At 45.7% G+C, this 20,629-nt stretch overlaps 1 protein-coding gene across 1 annotated transcript; it reads left to right on the forward strand.

The window, feature by feature from the left end:
- The first annotated feature begins 340 nt into the window (after positions 1-340).
- On the forward strand, positions 341-2,106 carry LOC119559721 (predicted GPI-anchored protein 58). Its single transcript, XM_037872783.1, has 2 exons — positions 341-426; positions 1,248-2,106. Exons 1-2 carry the CDS (start codon positions 341-343, stop codon positions 2,104-2,106), a joined length of 945 nt encoding a protein of 314 aa, XP_037728711.1.
- The last annotated feature ends 18,523 nt before the right edge of the window (positions 2,107-20,629 follow it).

The following is a 20,629-nucleotide window of genomic DNA, read 5'->3' on the forward strand; positions in this document are numbered from 1 at the left end:
CACATTCCGCCACTTTTATTCTTTCCGCCACAAAGGCATGCAATTGGATATTACGCCACGAAGGCCATTTATTTATAAGTTATAAGCATAAGTTAGCCATAAGTCGTTACGCCACGAAGGCAATTTATTTAAGTTCAAACTAGAAGCTAAGCTTATCAGATTTAAATATCGCGCGCACCAGGGCTGGAAAACCACCCAGTGTTGGTCAACCGAGGGCCAACAGCTGATAGTGATAGCGATAGGCGGAGGTTCGATAAGAAACTGTGTTGGGAAACGAAAAAACCCGGCAAACCGAGCTTACATGCGGCCGCAAGGGCGGAAGCTCGCACTCTTTACCCGAATGGCAGCAAAGGCGACCAGACCTAGGAGCGGACTTCAACCCGGAGTGGTGCAGCGGCACGAGCGTCGGCACGCCGGATCCAAGGAGTAAGTGGGACAGACAATAGAGATCAGACTGAGTGCGAGTAGGGGACTAGGAAAATAACTTGTAAAACTAGCGAATAATAAAGACAAGGGAGAATGAAGAAGTATGTGTCCGTGTGAATTTGTGCATTTTTCGGGAACCCACGTGCAGTGATTTGTGCCGGTCGGGAATCGTGTTGCGCCAGAGAAGCTTACTCAGTGCAAACGACCACTCGATCGACCACAGGGAGCACAGGGAAGGGTCGCCTCCGGCCATCCTCCCCTCGGATCCCTACCCCCTACCACAGTAGCTTGTGAGTCGCACATCCAGGGGGAACGGCCACGCCGTCCAGTTTTGTTGGTATTTTCTCAGGGATCGGCTACGCCGCTCGTTTCGTTAGTATTTTCGCCGGGAGCAGCCCCGCCCTCCACTATACCTTTCGGGTGCCGTGTTGCGCTAGAGCTGCTTACTCGGTGCAAAGCGGATATTCTGGCCTCTTTTCCCCACAAGTCCCCGCGGCAACTCCCCGTCCAGTTTCGTCCCAATACTTTTCTACAAATTTAACTGTAGAGGACCCTGGCCGGACTGAGTTTTATCCCAGCCTATGAAAAAGGTCCTTACAGTTTGGCGCCCGAACAGGGACGAATAAGGACGACTAGATATCCTTCAGGAGAGTTGGGTTTTTACCACCAACCGCATGGCTTAAAGACCCATGTCCAGTAGACGAGATTTAGAGAAAGATGGGAGACCGCAGGAATAGTTAGAGTAGGGGATCCGTAACGCTACGCCCGCCAACGCCAACCCACTCCCGGAGCGCCACATAGCCACGTGGCCTCCCACGAAGCCGTCAAGCGCATACCGCGCCCCGAGCAGCGCCCACAGAGCGGCCCAGCAGCGCCCAACGAGCGCCCAGCGAGCGGCGTCAGTGCACCACCAGCGGCACCCACCCACGTGCCCACCAGGAGCACGCACAGCGCGGCCACCGCGCCCTCAGCAGCGTCACCCGCGCCGCCAGCCGCGTTATCAGCAGCGCAGACCCAGCAGCGTCCCGCGCCGTGCAGTGCCACCCACGTGGCCATCAGGTGCCCACAGAGCGGCCACCTCGCCCTCCACAGCGTCCACCGCGCCTCGCGCCCAACGAACGCCTGCCGACAGCACCCACCGCGCCACCAGCAGCGCCCACTCACGTGCTTACCACCGAGCGCCATCAAGCAGGGCAACAGCAGTGCCAACTGAGCGCTCACCACACCGATCAGCGCTGCCGCGCGTCAGTCGTGCCACGGGAAGCGCCCACCCACGTGTTCATCAGGAGCGCCCAACGATCAGCGCCGCCGCTCACCAGCCGCGCTCACCGAGCGCCATCAGGAGCGCCAACAGAGCGCAAAGCCGTGCCATCAACAGTACAACAGGCGCCCTCAGCAGCGCCAACCGAGCGCCAATCAACGCGCCCACAGCAGCGCCCAGCCGCGCCCTCAGCAGCGCCAACCGCGCCGTATACGTGGTCACTAGCCACGCTACGAGCGCCACCAGGAGCGCGCAACGAGCGGCCACCGCGCCCTCAGCAACGTCCACCGCGCCGCCAGCAGCGCCGTCCACGGGGCAACGGGAGCGCCAGCCGCAACCACATCGGTCAGCCACTGCCGCACGTCAGCAGTACCTGCCGTGCGCCCCTGGTAGCGCCCAGCGCCCAGTCACGCCACTAGGAGCGCTCACCGAATGATCCCCCGCAGAGCCATCGGCAGCGCCACCGCGCGTATGCCCAGTGTCTCGGGAAAGAAAACGTCAGAGGACGCAGAATCAAAGCCAGATCCGGCAGCTGCCGGACTGGAAGAGGACAGGTTTTTCACCGCATACGGGGGTTATTCCACGACCGCAAACATGGGGATCAGGTGGATCGCCTACCGCCGGAAGGACGAGCTGCAGGCTCTACTAAAAGAGTTTGGAGTTGACCCGAAGGGCCAAGTAGATGAACTACGACCACGATTGGCATCCTTCATCGGAGGAGGAGACCACAGCCCGGCTTTACGAGAGCGCTTTGCCGCACTGGAGGCAATATACCCGGAAGCACCCACCCCGAGGACGTCCACCAGTCGGGCCACCTCACCGATGCCCGGAATTGAGGATCACACGCTTCCCGTGCCCTGCTTAGGGAACCTACGGAAAAGCCCTGGACGGGAGATACCGGCCGCCAACCCAGCCGCCCATCTTCCGCACAGCCCTATATCCGCGGCCGTGTTCGCCGAGAAACTGCGAGGATGGGGCGTACTTTTTGACGGACAGTCAGACCCCGTTCATTTTATAGAACGCATCGAGGAAGGTGCCACTGCCTACAATGTGAGAACGAGTGACATACCGAGGGCCGTCATTGGACTTCTCTCAGGCCGCGCCGAAGGCTGGTACCGGGCATACCAAATGCACACCGAGCCATGGGAAACTTTCCGGAGAGAGTTTCTGGAGTTTTTCTTGCCTCCGCGGTACTACCAGAGCCTAGAAGATGCCATCCGGACCGGGCAACAACAAGTGGGCGAGCTCTTCAAAATATACGTAGTGGAATTACGCCTGATGATGCAACGCGCCAAGTACTCACTAGACCAGGAGCTCGAGCGGATCTACGAGAATTTGATGCCGAAGTACCAGCTTTTCATACGGCGACATGAGTTCTCCTCACTAGAGGGACTTACCCAACTGGCAACTGCGTTCGAAATCGCACGGGATCGAGACCCCGTTCGACATGCAGCCCTAATTCCAACCGCAAGCTGGAATTCCGGCAGGGAGAGCAGCGGAAGACCCACACCTCGACCACAGAACTTTCCCGCTCCAACGCCCTCTGGACCCAGGAGGCCGGCGATATCCAACGGGATGATCGCCCAGGAAGCGGAACCACCGGTTGACGTCGGCCGAGCTTGTCACCGCTGCGGAGAAATTGGACACTTCACACGAGAATGCCGAAACCCACCGCTGATGTACTGCTGGGACTGCTGCATCGACTGCTGCCGCCGGACGGAAAACGGCCAGGGTCACCGCCCACGTCGGGAGCCCGCGGTGACCCACTCGGTGCTCCCCCATCACTAGATTCCCCACTCCGCCTGGCGGGGGGGCGGATTGTTGCCAATGTTACCATCGAGGGACAACCTTTCTCGGCAACAATTGACACAGGAGCCTCGCGACTCAGGAAGAAACAGCAGAGAAGTCCGCTCCCGCATCTCTCTGGCGGATGGATCCCAGAAAGAGGTGACCAAGGCCCTCCAGGCGCAAGTCGGCTTAAACGACCGACCGATCGGGCTGACGCTACTAGTCCTGCCAACGATCCTGGATGAAGTGATTTTGGGCATCGACTTTCTTTGCGCTATCAGCGCAACTCTAATCTGCGGGCAAGTCTGCTTGCAACTAGCCCCACCTGCCACCCGGAAGGTAGAACCAACCCCAGATACGCGGGCGACTCCTACGGCCGCAACCGCGCAATCCCCAAGCACACCCGGTACGCCGCAAGCATCGCGAGGCACCGAGGGGGGGACCAAAACAGTTCCAAAGCCTGCTCCGAGGACTCACATAAAGCCAAGCGCGCCAGTGCGGAAGACAAGTCCTGACCCCTCGGGACCCCCGTTGTCGAGGAACCCGTCAGGCGACACCGCGGGAACCTGCATCACCACGGAGAACAGCTACGGCCTACAGCCGCAGGCGGACGCCGCCACGGCAAAGGGGAAGAACCCGTTTCGACGCCCCTCCACGAGCGCCATGTTGGCCACCACAACGGTGGAAACTCACACGCGCAAACCAGCCACGTCACCTGGGCCGCGGGAACCACAACGGAAAATCGGTGTATATCAGCTGCCAGCCCAGTCGGACGCAGCCAGCGCATGGAAGCACAACCCGTTCCGGAGCCACTGTCCACACGGACACCTGACCACTGTAGCGGAGGACCCAACCAGGCTACAGGTGACCGAAGAACCTCACGCCGAGGAAACCGCCCACTTTCTACAGGAGGAGCTACAGCTGTTCGACGAGCTAAGCGGGCCAACGGAGATCGCCGAGCATACCATCACTCTCCGGGATAATAAGCCACTAAAGCAGCGGTATTATCCAAAGAACCCCGCCATGCAGAGCATAATCAATCAGCAGTTGGACGAGCTATTACGAGACGACCGAATCGAGCCCTCTCGTAGCCCGCACAGCGCCCCGCTGGTGCTCGTGCGGAAGAAGACAGGGGATATGCGGATGTGCGTCGACTATCGAAAACTCAACGCACACTCCATACCCGATGCGTACCCACTCCCACGAATCAACCACATATTGGAGCGGCGACGGAACGCCCGGTTCATCTCAACGCTGGATCTTAAGAATGGATACTGGCAGATCCCTATGGCGGAAGGAAGCCGCGAATGCACGGCTTTCACCGTCCCTGTGCGTGGACTCTCCACTGGAAAGTCATGCCCTGTGGACTGCATTCTGCCCCAGCAACGTTCCAGCGAGCCCTTGACAGCGTCATCGGGTCGGATATGGAACCACACGCCTTCGCCTACTTGGATGACATCATCGTCATCGGGGCGACGTGGGAGGAACATGCCAGGAATCTCAGGGAAGTCTTCCGACGACTGCGGGAAGCAAAGTTTCGGCTGAATCAAGGCAAGTGCAAGTTTTTCCAGAAAAAGTTGGTATACTTAGGCCACTTGATCAGCGAAGAAGGCATCAGGACGGACCCAGATAAGATAGCTGCTATCCAGGGACTACGCCCGCCAACCAACGTCAAGGAACTCCGTCGCCATTTGGGCATCGCATCTTGGTATCGACGCTTCGTCCAGAATTTCGCCTCCATCGTTCAGCCCATGTCCCGACTCCTCAGGAAGGGGGTCAAGTGGAGCTGGGAGGAGCCCCAACAGCAGGCATTTGAGACACTCAAAGCCAGACTAACGGCCGCACCGGTACTGGCCTGCCCAAATTTTGAATACAAGTTCCAGCTTCAGACGGATGCAAGTGATGCAGGACTTGGAGCAGTCCTCACTCAGAGCATCGATGGAGAGGAAAAGATCATCGCCTACGTAAGTCGACGCCTCGAGCGAGCCGAGGAAAACTACTCCACTACCGAAAAGGAGTGCCTCGCCATAGTTTGGCCCACGCGGAAGCTACGCTGCTACTTGGAGAGCTACCAGTTTGACGTGATTACGGATCACCTCGCTCTCAAGTCGCATAGCCAGGTGGGCTCTGGAGCTGCAACAATACCAGTTTACCGTCCTCTATCGGAAGGGCAAATACAACGTTGTCGCCGACGCCCTCTCCCGACAACCCCTAGGGATCCTTCAGCTGCTCGCGGAACACGGAACTCAGTGCAAATGGATCTGGAGGATGCAAGAAGAAGTCCAGAGGCGCCCCGAAAAGTTTCCGGATTACACTCTGGATCACGGACAGCTGTATCGACACATCGGACACACCTCAGACGTGGGAAACAGCAACCCATGGAAGCTTTGCGTGCCTCGGGAGCAGAGACAACGAGTGCTGGAGGAATGCCACGACCACCCTTCTGCTGGTCACCTGGGCATCCGGAAGACTCGCAGACGATATTTCTGGCCGGGATTACATCGAGACGTTGTACGGTACGTCACCAGCTGCTTGGTTTGCCAACAATACAAGGTGAGTCAACGCAAACCGGCGGGCAAAATGCTCACCCGCCATCCCACGGAGCCATTCGCGCTCGTCGGAGCCGACTTCGTTGGACCTCTCCCTCGGACCCGACGAGGGAATACCATGCTGCTCGTATTTATAGATGTCTTTTCCAAATGGGTCGAGATCATCCCCCTAAAGAAGGCCACAGCCGCCCAACTGGAGTTTGGATTTCGGGAAAGGATAATATCCCGCTTTGGAGCACCCAGGACTTTGATCTGCGACAACGGCACGCCGCGGTTTCAAGACATTCTGTCGCACTAACGGCATCAAACTGGAATACACAGCTCCCTATTCCCCGCAGCAGAAACCCACCGAACGGGCAAACCGGACCATCAAGACAATGATAGCCCAGTACGTGGACCAGGATCACAGGACATGGGATCAGCTACTGCCAGAGATCTCGCTGGCCATAAACACGAGCATCTCAGATAGCACCGGTTTCAGCCCCGCCTATCTGGTGCAGGGTAGGGAACCCAGATTGCCAGGGGCCCTCTTTGATGTGGTCACGCCTGGTCTACACTCGTCGCCGTTGTACCCCACTGAGCGAGCTAAACGACTTCAGGAAGCTTTCCGCACTGCGCTGGAAACCAACCAGATGGCTTCTCAGGAACAAGGCCGCCACTACAATTTGCGACGTCGCGAGTGGAGACCCCAGCTCGGATCACAGGTTATGGTCCGCCTCCACCACCTGTCAAAGGCCAGCGAAGGCTTTAACGCGAAGCTTGCTCCTAAGTACTCGGGGCCAATTAAGGTGCTGAAGTTCCTCTCCCCGAATATCGTCAGGATACAACATATGGAAAACAGGAAGAGGCGAACAGCAGGAGTAGGCGACCTGAAGGAGTACCACCAACGCAGCGACCAACTAGGGGACCCGGAAGAAGCCACCGGAGAGAGCGCGTGCCCAACATAAGGGAGTTGACGAATGTACCCAAAGCATCGTAGTAATAACTTTAGTAGAAAACTAGGTTAAGCTGAGAGTTGTACCCACTAGATAAGTCGATCCTCGCACTCAGGCAGGACAAGTCATGGAGGAGGCCCAGTGGATCGTCGCCACAGTCGGCTGGAGGGTAGACACCCACCAGCGACGACTGCCTACAGCCCTAGTCGCATCCATCCAGGAGCAGGATCGACGGAGGGTGCGCTACCTGCGCCAGATCGAGGGTCATCGGTTCCGAGTCACCATCACCGCCGGGCGGGAGGTGATCGTTTCCCTCCGCCATAATCACGCCGAAGAAAGGGGGGGGGGGGGGGGGGGGGGGGGGGGGGGTGTGAGCATAAGTTAGCCATAAGTCGTTACGCCACGAAGGCAATTTATTTAAGTTCAAACTAGAAGCTAAGCTTATCATATTTAAATATCGCGCGCACCAGGGCTGGAAAACCCCCCAGTGTTGGTCTACCGAGGGCCAACAGCTGATAGTGCCGATAGCGATAGGCGGAGGTTCGATAAGAAACTGTGTTGGGAAACGAAGAAACCCGACAAACCGGGCTTACATGCGGCTGCAAGGGCGGAAGCTCGGTCTCATTCTCGAATGGCAGCCAAGGCGATCAGACCTAGGAGCGGACTTCAACCCGGAGTGGTACAGCGGCACGAGCGTCGGCACGCCGGATCCAAGGAGTAAGTGGGACAGACAATAGCGATCAGACTGAGTGCGAGTAGGGGTAGTAGTAGTAGTACTAGCGAATAAAAAAGACAAGAGAGAATGAAGAAGTATGTGTCCGTGTGAATTTGTGCATTTTTCGGGAACCCACGTGCAGTGATTTGTGCCGGTCGGGAATCGTGTTGCGCCAGAGCTGCTTACTCAGTGCAAACGACCACTCGATCGCCCACAAGGAGCATAGGAAAGGATCGCCTCTGGCCACCCTCTCCTGGGAACCCCGCCCCAATTACGGTTTAGGTAGGCGCGAGCCACGTGCAGTGATTTGTTTTTACCTGTCTGGAATGGTGTTGCGCCAGAGCTGCTTACTCAGTGCAAACGACCACCCGATCGCCCACAAGGAGCACAGGAAAGGATCGCCTCTGGCCACCCTCTCCTGGGAACCCCGCCCCAAATACGGTTTAGGTAGTCGCGAGCCACGTGCAGTGATCTGTGCCGGTCGGGAATCGTGTTGCGCCAGAGAAGCTTACTCAGTGCAAACGACCACTCGATCGACCACAGGGAGCACAGGGAAGGGTCGCCTCCGGCCATCCTCCCCTCGGATCCCTACCCCCTACCCCAGTAGCTTGTGAGTCGCACATCCAGGGGGAACGGCCCCGCCGTCCAGTTTTGTTGGTATTTTCTCAGGGATCGGCTACGCCACTCGTTTCGTTAGTATTTTCGCCGGGAGCAGCCCCGTCCTCCACTATACCTTTCGGGTGCCGTGTTGCGCTAGAGCTGCTTACTCGGTGCAACGCGGATACTCTGGCCTCCTTTCCCCACGAATCCCCGCGGCAACTCCCCGTCCAGTTTCGTCCCAATACTTTTCTACAAATTTAACTGTAGATGACCCTGGCCGGACTGAGTTTTATCCCAGCCCATGAAAAAGGTCCTTACAGGAGGTATCAGCTAATCCTTTGGAAAGGCGACTCCAAAGAGCTGAAAATCTAACAACTCAAGACGGTCACATACGGGCTGTCAGCTGCCCCATTCCTAATTATTCGCTGCTTGGCGTATATCGCCGACACAATTGCAAGTAAGTTTCCGATCGGAGCCAGCGAACTCAAATCCGATCTATACGTGGACGACGTACTAACTGGTGCCGATGACCTTGTCCTATTGGATATAAAAAGGCGGCAGCTAACGGATATGCTAGAAGGAGCGGGCCTCGTGTTAACCAAGTTTCACAGCAACTCAACCAGCTTGGTAGACGGACTACAATCAGAAGTTAAGATTCAACTCGACGAGAAAGATATTGTAAAAGCCCTCAGATAAGCGTGGAAGCCCTGTCAGGATACATTCGGCTTTCACCACGAGGCTTTCGTCAACGAAACACAGACTCGAAGAACAGTTCTCTCAACCATTGCAAGGGTTTTCAATTCTCTAGGGTTAATCAGTCCAATTGTAATCCCTTGGAATATTTTCTTACACAATCGAACTCTTTTCAAATTAGATTGGGACGAGCCTTTAGAAGGCAACTTACGGTCAACCTGGAAATCTCTTCAGAGAGAACTTTAAAATACCTTGAATCTATGCATTCCAAGATTCGTGCACACATCACTCAGCCACGATAGCGAAGTACACGGCTTCGCAGACACGTCGGAAAGCGCGTTTGGACGCTGCATTTACATACGAGCTAAGATGATTCAAGGAATCAAAGGCAATTAAGGTACAAACGCTTCCTAAATTGGAGTTATGCGCAGCAGTTTTGCCACATCGTACGTATAAGAAAATAGCTCAAAATATAGCACCATACATCGGAAAAGTCCACTTATGGACCGACTCTAAAAAAATACTACAATGGTTAAAAATGCATTCCTCCCAGCTGAACTGCTTTGTGGAAAATCGCATCTTAGAGCTTCAGAGCTTCTAAGAGCATACAGCAATCAGCATACCACAATGAAATCTCTCTTCTATAGAAACAGCAGCATGTTAAAGACAGATTACAGGGTCTATGTCCGTTATTGGAAGAAATTCAAGTAGACTCACACTATCGCTCGATAATTATAACTCGCTAAATTCCCTACACTGGTGCCACGAGAGCATCGATTCGGCAAACTGTATGTTGAGTTTTTAGCTAAGGTGCTTCTTTCTCTCTTACGTGAACGGTGTAGTATGAATGTATCATTGTAGCGAGTACCCACTGTACCGACACCAACATTGTGTTACAGTGTACTTAAACAAATACAAAAGTGCCGGTCGCTAAACTTTTGCGGCCAGCCGAAATATGAATGCGCCTCAGAGCCCAACTAGGGGAAGTGCTAGTGTCAGCATATTCCCATGGCCTTCTCTCGCGCTCTCAGTGCTACCAGCACAAATACAATTGAGAGCATATACTTCGATATATATGACGGCCGCTGCCAATGTTTGCAGGCAGCGCAGCCGCAAATAGCTAGCTGTAATTCATTCTCAACATGACAATTACTGAATAAAGATCTGCCCATGGCAACTATATCAAAATGGCAGTTTGAAACAAATTACAAATCTTTTTAATTAAAATATTACAAAGAAGAAACAATAAAGGGGAAACACAACATGGCGACCGTGACATCGATATTGGACTCAAAAAAAAATAATAATAACACAAATCAAAGTTGGAAGTGAAATAAACAAAAGGAAAGTTATGAACGATTGCCGCCACATCCATTCGTGTAAAAGGGTGCAAGCGAAAATGTTTACGTGAAACAACGTGTGTCCCTAGTATGACAGAAATGAGATATTCTATCTAATGAGACGAGTACAAACAAAAGTGCCGGCCCAAAAAAAAAAGAGGAAGAGCAAGCGCCCACTATTTAAATGAAAGCAATCACCACCTGTGCGAGGACCAGCACCGGCACCGCCTAAAACCATAGGCCAATCAACGCAAAATAAAAACTAAATTACCGCTTGTGCGAGGACCAGCACCGGCGCCACCTAAAACCATAGGTCAAGGACTACAAAAAGGATAAGAAGTGTGGGAGGAATGGCAAATCCTCCTACGCCTACGATGGAAAACACACAAGTATAAACGAAGACCTGCACCACCGAACTTACACTGGAGAAGGAGAAGCCTGTGCAGTCAGCACCGGCCCCGTTCGGCGCTCCAAGCCGGACCCTGGAGAAGTGAACCGACAGCGCTTCCAAGAGCCCACATCTTAGATTTTTTTTTATTATTTTTATATGCATCTGCGATGCAAAACATTATATTTAACAACAATTGTACAGACCAGGCAGTTTCTAGCTGCGGGTCTTAATTTTTTTTACCTAGGTAGGAATACATGTAAAATTTCATACATATATATCAAAAAAAAAATTTTAATTAATTAAATAGCACATATGTAAATGCCTAAGACAAAAAAAAGTAATAAGAGAAAACGGAGAGGAGGTCAGAAGAACTTCCTGAATTTAAAAATTAAAGAGTTAAATAGGCAGCTATATGCTGAAAAATCTACCCCAGTATCCTGGGATGAAAATGTAGAAATTAAGAAAGAATTAGAGAACACGTATAGGGAATTAGATGCCTACAAAAATAAAAATGACATGAAAGAGGCTAGAAAACCAAAGTGCCCTGCAGATTGTAAAGGGCCTTTCGAAAATACAGCTTGTGAGTATACGTGTCATAAGAAAAATTAAAAGATATAAAAATAGAATTTATAAATATGAATGAACATTTTTTTTTTATGAAAAGTAACGCAATATCCAAGACAGATTTTGAATGCGTTACAGAAATAATACCCAAAATGGGTTTAATTGAAACTAAAACAGTGGACTCCACTGCCAACGTAATTAATAAAATCGAATCAAAAACTATTGATAGCGATTTAACAAACATATTACTATCAATAACAATTATTGAGTGCATACATTTTGTATAAAGCATATGTATACCACAATAAGTGTGTATCAAAAAGAGCTATAAATAGAAGCCAGGCCAACGATCTGGATAAGATTTAAATTAATAGAGCACAAACAATTATTATAAAAATATGTTTCAAAATAAAAATAAAATACAAACATTGTATATGTATGCAGTGATATACTAAAAAAAAGATAATTAAAATTTTGAAAAGAAATACAAAATTATTAACAACTTAAAATGAATACCACATAACATATTGCACTATAGCCAATCAACCAAATTTTGAGAACAGGGTATTAGCCATACTTAGAAACAGAGCAGAGTCTCTATCAATTTCAGATTTTGAAGACGAGTATGTGAATAGGTACGACCTAGCTTTTTCCCCGCTTATTCATTGCACCGGCACTCAAAAAGCAATAGTACGGTCTACCGTAAGAAACTGTAAAGTATTCTCGGAAATAGACATACACCCAGTGTTAGGACACATAAATGTGCTAAAAATTATGCACAAATAATACAAAAAAAAAATAACAAAATCTTAGTATGGAATGGGAGCAATTAACTCTTCACATACGAGAATTAAAGGACACATTTGACAATTCTTACAAATGTATACGCCAAAATAGGATAATACACATAGACACAATTAATAAACATGCCAATATTCTTGTAGATTCTTTCAATACGGCAAGAACTTTAGTACATGAAAATAGGGCAGCAATAAATAAAACGAATTGGTCAAAATTATCTAAATTATTGATTAAGTTACGTACAAATCTAATAACTGTCAAAGATAGGTACAATTTAAATATATCGATACCGACAATTTTAAATACCCCTTTGACAATCAAGAAATAGACTTAACGGAAAATGAAGATTCCGATTCGAGCGAAGGAATTGAAATAAAAAAAAGATCTACATGATCTAACAATTCCTGCAGTTATAACAGTAACAGAAGAAGAAGAAGATATAGAATCAGATGTAAGCGTGCCAGACACAAAAGAAAACATAATGGCAGATCCAGCAGCCCAAAGGGCATATATAAAAGATATCTCGAATGCCATCCCGGAATTTAACGGGCAAAAGATACATCTGCAAAGATTCATAACAGCCTTGAAGTTGGTTAACTTGACTAAAGGCACATTCGAAGATTTAGCTGTAGAAGTCATTAAATCAAAAATAATAGGATCTACACTATACAAAGTACAGAACGAAACATCAATAAATTCAATAATAAAGAAATTGCAACATCCGACGTAGTCAAAGCGAATATGGCGAAAACAAGCCAGAAAGGCAAAACAGCCGAGAAATTTACTTCAGAAATAGACAACTTACGAAAGCTCCTTGAAGCTTCGCACATTGACGAAGGCCTACCAGCCGAACACGCTGACAAATTCAGCACAAAAGAAGCCATTACCACAATGGTTAAAAATTGTGAGCATTGCCGCCTAAAAACAATTTTAGAGCGAATTCAATACTCTACACACAAAGAGGAAACAACTATCGCGTTAACAACTTAAGAAATAATTACCGCGGTAGGGGCAATAACCGAGGTAATTATCAGCATAACGGATATTACCATAATAATGGCTATAACCAAAATAACAGTTATAACCGAAACTATAATAATCAGACCAACAACAATTATAGAGGTCGTGGTTATTATAGAGGACACAACCGTGGTGGAAACACAAACAATGCAAATACGAACACCAACAGACAAAATAATAATAATGTCCGACAAGTACAAACCAAATCGGAAAACCAATAAAGACCCTTAAGATAAAAAACCCAGTAAAGAATACGGTTCATACTATCAATCGTAATTTCAATCTTTTCGTTTCTCTCAAAAATGAATACACATATAAATTATATACATTACTAGTTGATACAGGTGCAGACATAACCTTAATAAAAGAAACTTCGGACTCGTTAAACAATGTCGATTATACAAATATTACCCAAATATCAGGTGTTGGTGAAGGAACAACCAACTCAAAGGGTTTAGTATCAATAGAACTTCTTTCAAGCAACTATGCTATACCACATACTTTTCATTTAGTAACATCAAATTTTCCTATTCCATGTGATGGAATCATAGGCGTAGATTTTATGAAAAAATACAATTGTCAAATAGATTTAAAACCATTGGCTCATACTGAGACCAGATAACCTCTATAATCCGATACATATTCCAATAAATCATACACTAGAAAATAATTTGACAATTCTACCAGCAAGATCCGAAGTAGTCCGAAAAATTGCTATAAATTCAGCTAATAAAACTGCAATGTAAACAAAGAAGAAATTATAGAGAAATTGAACATAAATTTTCCACCTCAGTTCAAGGAAATTCTTAACGAATTATGCACAAAATACACAGATATATTCGGAAAAGAATCCAAATCAATATCAACTAATAATTTCTACAAACAAAAAATAAGAATGAAAGATGATGAACCTGTATACATAAAGAATTATAGAATTCCCACAGTCAAAAAGACGAAGTAGAAAAACAAGTAGACAAATTAATTAAAGACAAAATAGTAGAACCTTCAGTTTCTGAATACAACAGTCCATTACTAATCGTCCCGAAAAAATCATTACCAAATTGTGACACTAAAAGATGGCGTTTAGTAATTGATTACCGCCAAATTAACAAAAAAATTTTATCAGATAAATTTCCACTACCAAGAATAGACGATATTAGAGTAGAGTATTAGTATTATTAGAGTATTAGAGTAGAGCTAAATACTTTTCATGTTTAGATCTAATGTCAGGATTTCATCAAATAGAACTCGAAGAAACGTCTAGAAATATAACATCCTTCTCCACGAGCAAGGGCTCCTATCGCTTCACGCGATTACCTTATGGTTTAAGAATAGCGCCAAATTCTTTCCAAAGAATGATGACAATTGCATTTTCAGGTATCGAACCTTCACAGGCATTCTTGTATATGGATGACCTAATTGTCATCGGTTGTTTTTTCAGACACGAAGTGACCTTCCTTGGACACATGTGTACTGACAAAGGTATTTTGCCAGATAATAAAAAATACGATGTAATAAAAAAATACCCAGTCCCAACGGACGCAGACAGCGCTAAAAGATTCGTTGCATTTTGCAATTACTACAGACATTTTATCAAAACTGACGCGAATGAGATTAGACTTAGAAGAATATGATTTTACTGTGGAATATCTTAAGGGAAAAGACAATCATATAGCCGACGCGCTTTCAAGAATAACCATAACGGACTTAAAGAATATTCAAACGAATAATAAAATTCTGACAGTCACTACTAGAAACCAAAGTAAACAGAAACATTCCTGCGCAGGAAAAGAAAAAGAAAAAATAGATTTGCCTAGGCAAACTCTAAATAAAGCTTCTCAGCCCAACGTATACGAAGTCATTGTAAATGACGAGGTACGAAAACTAGTGACCTTGCGAATAACAGATTCACTATGTTTACTTAAGCATGGAAAAAAAGTTATAGCAAGAATTGATGTTAGCGATATGTACACCAATGGAATTCTCGACTTAGGTCAGTTCTTTCAAAGGCTTGAAAAAGAAGCCGGTATACTTAATATCAGCAAACTCAAAGTGGCACCGAGCGTTGAACCATTAGATGATTACGACATAGTTAAATATAATAAAAATGTAAACAAAGAAGAAATTATAGAGAAATTGAACAAAAATTTTCCACCTCAGTTCAAGGAAATTCTTAACGAATTATGCACAAAATACACAGATATATTCGGAAAAGAATCCGAATCAATATCAACTAATAATTTCTACAAACAAAAAATAAGAATGAAAGATGATGAACCTGTATACATAAAGAATTATAGAATTCCCCACAGTCAAAAAGACGAAGTAGAAAAACAAGTAGACAAATTAATTAAAGACAAAATAGTAAAACCTTCAGTTTCTGAATACAACAGTCCATTACTAATCGTCCCGAAAAAATCATTACCAAATTGTGACACTAAAAGATGGCGTTTAGAAATTGATTACCGCCAAATTAACAAAAAAATTTTATCAGATAAATTTCCACTGCCAAGAATAGACGATATTCTTGACCAATTAGGTAGAGCTAAATACTTTTCATGTTTAGATCTAATGTCAGGATTTCATCAAATAGAACTCGAAGAAACGTCTAGAAATATAACATCCTTCTCCACGAGCAAGGGCTCCTATCGCTTCACGCGATTACCTTATGGTTTAAAAATAGCGCCAAATTCTTTCCAAAGAATGATGACAATTGCATTTTCAGGTATCGAACCTTCATAGGCATTCTTGTATATGGATGACCTAATTGTCATCGGTTGTTCAGAAAAACATATGATTAAAAATCTTACAAACGTTTTTGACTTATGTAGGAAGCACAACCTTAAATTGCACCCAGAAAAGTGCACATTTTTCAGACACGAAGTGACCTTCCTTGGACACATGTGTACTGACAAAGGTATTTTGCCAGATAATAAAAAAAACGATGTAATAAAAAAATACCCAGTCCCAACGGACGCAGACAGCGCTAGAAGATTCGTTGCATTTTGCAATTACTACAGACGTTTTATTAAAAATTTTTCCGATTACTCACGGCACTAGATTATGTAAAAAGAATGTTATATTCGAATGGACAGATGAATGTCAAAACGCATTCGAATACCTTAAAATTCAATTGATGAAACCTAAACTTCTACAATACCCAGATCTTAATAAAGAATTTTGTATAACAACAGATGCAAGCAAACAAGCGTGTGGAGCTGTTCTTACTCAAGATTACAATAACACACAGTTACCAGTAGCCTATGCATCAAGATCATTTACTAAAGGAGAAAGCAACAAAAATACAACAACAGGAATTAGCAGCTATCCACTGGGCGATAATTCATTTTAGACCATACATTTATGGAAGACATTTCACAGTCAAGACAGACCATAGGCCATTAACCTACTTATTTTCGATGACAAACCCGAGCTCAAAACTGACGCGAATGAGATTAGACTTAGAAGAATATGATTTTACTGTGGAATATCTTAAGGGAAAAGACAATCATATAGCCGACGCGCTTTCAAGAATAACCATAACGGATTTAAAGAATATTCAAACGAATAATAAAATTCTGACAGTCACTACCAGAAACCAAAGTAAACAGAAAAATTCCTGCGCAGGAAAAGAAAAAGAAAAAATAGATTTGTCTAGGCAAACTCTAAATAAAGCTTCTCAGCCCAACGTATACGAAGTCATTGTAAATGACGAGGTACGAAAAGTAGTGACCTTGCGAGTAACAGATGCACTATGTTTACTTAAGCGTGGAAAAAAAGTTATAGCAAGAATTGATGTTAGCGATATGTACACCAATGAAATTCTCGACTTAGGTCAGTTCTTTCAAAGGCTTGAAAAAGAAGCCGGTATACTTAATATCAGCAAACTCAAAGTGGCACCGAGCGAAAAGATCTTTGACACTGAATCAATAGAATCTTTTAAAATAATGGGCAATAAAACATTACAATCTCTAAGAGTAGCGCTACTCAAGCCGGATACCCTATTATCAAATAATGATAAAGAGAAAGAAGCATTACTGTTTACATTCCATGACGATCCAATTCAAGGAGGTCATACAGGCATAGCTAGAACATTGGCAAAGATAAAAAGGCATTATTATTGGAAAAATATGACCCGATTTATAACAAATTATATAAGAAAATGTCGAAAATGCCAAAAATCCAAAACAACCAAACATACAAAAACACCATTGACTATAACTAAAACGCCACAAATGGCTTTTGACAGGGTAATTGTGGATACGATCGGTCCACTACCTAAATCTGAACAAGGAAACGAATATGCAGTAACCCTAATCTGCGATTTAACTAAATACCTTGTGGCAATACCATTCCAAAACAAAAGTGCAAAAACAGTATATAATGTGGATGACTACGCAAAATAATCTAAGCTTAGACTAGAACAAGCATTTAAGAGAGCTAGATTAATGCTAGAATCTCATAAAAAGAAACAAAAAATTAGATATGACAAAAATGCCTTAGATTTTGATTTAAAAATAGGAGATCAGGTTTTATTGAAAAATGAAACAGGGCATAAGCTAGACTTCAAAAATACTGGACCTTATAAGGTTGAAAGTATAGAAGAAAATGATAACATAGTAATTTCAAATAACAAAAATAAAAAAAACAAACAGTACATAAGGATAGATTAAAAATTTTTATTTCATAATCACTTTAATTCTCTTATAAATATATCACGTATAGCCATACATAAATTAAGAACCATAATTATAATGGAAATATAATACAAAAAACAAAAAACTACTTAAATATATAATACTTATTAATTCGAAAAAAAAAAATAATAAATTTAATAAATAACACATAAAAAAAAAAAAAATATTTATATATATATATATATATATTATTATAAAACAAGATATTCATTTACATTTCATACACATAAAGTAAGAAAATACCTTCATAGAATTACGTTATTTTTCAAAAGGAGGGAGATGTAGTATGCATGTATCATTGTAGCGAGTACCCACTGTACCGACACCAACATTGTGTTACAGTGTACTTAAACAAATACAAAAGTGCCGGTCGCTAAACTTTTGCGGCCAGCCGAAATATGAATGCGCCTCAGAGCCCAACTTATGGGAAGTGCTAGTTTCAGCATATTCCCATGGCCTGAGTGCAGACACATACAAAGCATGCATGTACAACTTTTCTCGCGCTCTCAGTGCTACCAGCACAAATACAATTGAGAGCATATACTGCGATATATATGACGGCCGCTGCCAATGTTTGCAGGCAGCGCAGCCGCAAATAGCTAGCTGTAATTCATTCTCAACATGACAATTACTGAATAAAGATCTGCCCATGGCAACTATATCAAAATGGCAGTTTGAAACAAATTACAAATCTTTTTAATTAAAATATTACAAAGAAGAAACAATAAAGGGGAAACACAACAACGGATATGGATACTAAACGCAAGAGACTTAACTCGAAAGGTCGTACGCTCATGTACACATTGCTTCCATTACAAGCCAAAGTTTATGACTCAAATGATGGGTCACCTGCCCGCAAATTGCTTGCGCAGCCAAAGACCGTTTCTTGTCTCGGGACTTAACTTCCGCGGACCATTCATGGCGTCGAATCAAATCCTCAGCAGAGCCCCATACAAAACATACGTAGCCATAATCATATGTTTTTCGTCGAAGGCTATACATATCGAAACAGTTTCAGATCTCTCATCGAACGCATTCTTCCTTTGCCTCCGAAGGTTCGTGTCCCGTCGAGGACTGCCAAATCGAGGGTACTGCGACAATGGGACTACTTTCGTGGGAGCATCGGCAAAGCTATCTGAATTCGAACAGTCCATTTTGAACAATGAAGCGATCAGCCAGCTACACCAATACAGTGCAGCTAAAGGATTCGAATTCTGCTTTATCCAACCCCGAGCGCCCCACTTCGGGTGTCTGTGGGAAGCCGCGGTTAAATCCCCTATAACTTTACTGGTGAAAAACATTGCCAAAGCCAACTTAACGTACGAGGAGCTATAAACTTCCTCACGAAGATAGAGGCTATACTCAATTCGCGGCCAATCACTCCAGCGTCAGCCGATCCAAATGATGGAGAAGCGGCGTTTCAGCTCACTCCCTTATTGAATCATCTCTAATTTCAGCTCCTGAAGAAGAATTTGAAGAGAAGTCAAAGAAGATGGCAGCGCATTTCCTTCCTTAAACAGCAATTTTGGAACCTGTTTCGTCGAGACTAGTTCCACACGCTCCAGCAACGCGCCAAATGGACCACTCCACAGCCCAATATAAAGGTAGGGCAACTGGTACGTATACACGAGGTCAACGAAGCTTCACTGGGACGTGTCATCGCAACGATTGCTGGAAAGGACGACAAGCCGTGCGGGCTTAGGGAAGCGTCACCGTTCTTAGACTAGGGTGAACAGAAGCTGCGCTCTCCAGGATCTCTCCTTTCTGCTCAGCCCGCAGTCAAGACTAAACGCCAGAAAGCTGCCTTACGCCTTACTTTGCTTCTACGCCTAGTGTAAACGATCGTTCCACCCTAGCCTCTTTCTTCTGCTAATTGTCCAAAACGTTTTCACGTGGCTCGATCTGTCTTGCGTGGCTGTCGTGATGAGGTGACTGATAGGGATAAACAGACCGTCTTGAACCGGGACGTGTGATGCCCTCTGGACCTCAGCTACCTTTTGCGCACGGCCTGCTGAATATCTCCACTTCGGGTCCGGGTCTTCTGTTTGACCCACTTGTCGTTTACGCACCGCTTTCATCCGAAGTTCTGCCTATGTGCCGCTCCGCTGCCAAGATGTGGCACATCTTCTCCCGGTCCAAAGTTCACGGCAGAGTCCAAAGTCCGGTGGAGTTCCGTTATTCCCATTTGCAGACGGCACTCTCGGTCTACCCGCCAAGTCTCCACTCTCTCATTCTCCGCACCTTGGTCTCCAAACTCTCTCATTCTCCAACCTTGGTCTGCAAACTCATTCTCCATCCTTGGTCTCCAAGCGGTCTTATTCTCTCACATTGGTCTCCAAACTCTCTTCCTCTCCAACCGCTCCTCCCCGGGCCGTTACAACACGAATTCGCCGTGTATTTTTCCTGGGATTTGTGGGGAGTTATTCAACTCCTCACAGGGCCCTTAAAAAAATTATAATTAATATAAATCTTATGTGAGAACAAAGAATAACGAAAGATAGGAGCAATACTATTAAGGATATTTTTAAATTCGTTATAGACCCTGCTATAGCTTGTATTTTTGGCTACGAAGGAGTTAGACAAAAGCGACGCAGCTGGGGACCATTTTGGCCAGCTCCTTAGCCGTAGTGAATTTAATGTAATAAATTGGAGGTAGTTCTGCTGCAAAGTTATAAATAATATTTACAGGGCACACTGGGCCACTAAGTTAATTTTGTGGCCAAAAATCTGTAATTTATTTCCTCGGATAGTTAGAAGGATGCAGTTTTTTGCGTTTTTCTCTTAAAAGATTGAACTTTTCAACGAACTAAAAGTAAAATTTATTGGAATTTTATTTGGTATGGATAATC

This window comes from Drosophila subpulchrella, unplaced genomic scaffold, assembly GCF_014743375.2.
Source record: "Drosophila subpulchrella strain 33 F10 #4 breed RU33 unplaced genomic scaffold, RU_Dsub_v1.1 Primary Assembly Seq35, whole genome shotgun sequence".
In the NCBI taxonomy this organism is placed as follows: Eukaryota; Metazoa; Arthropoda; class Insecta; order Diptera; family Drosophilidae; genus Drosophila; species Drosophila subpulchrella.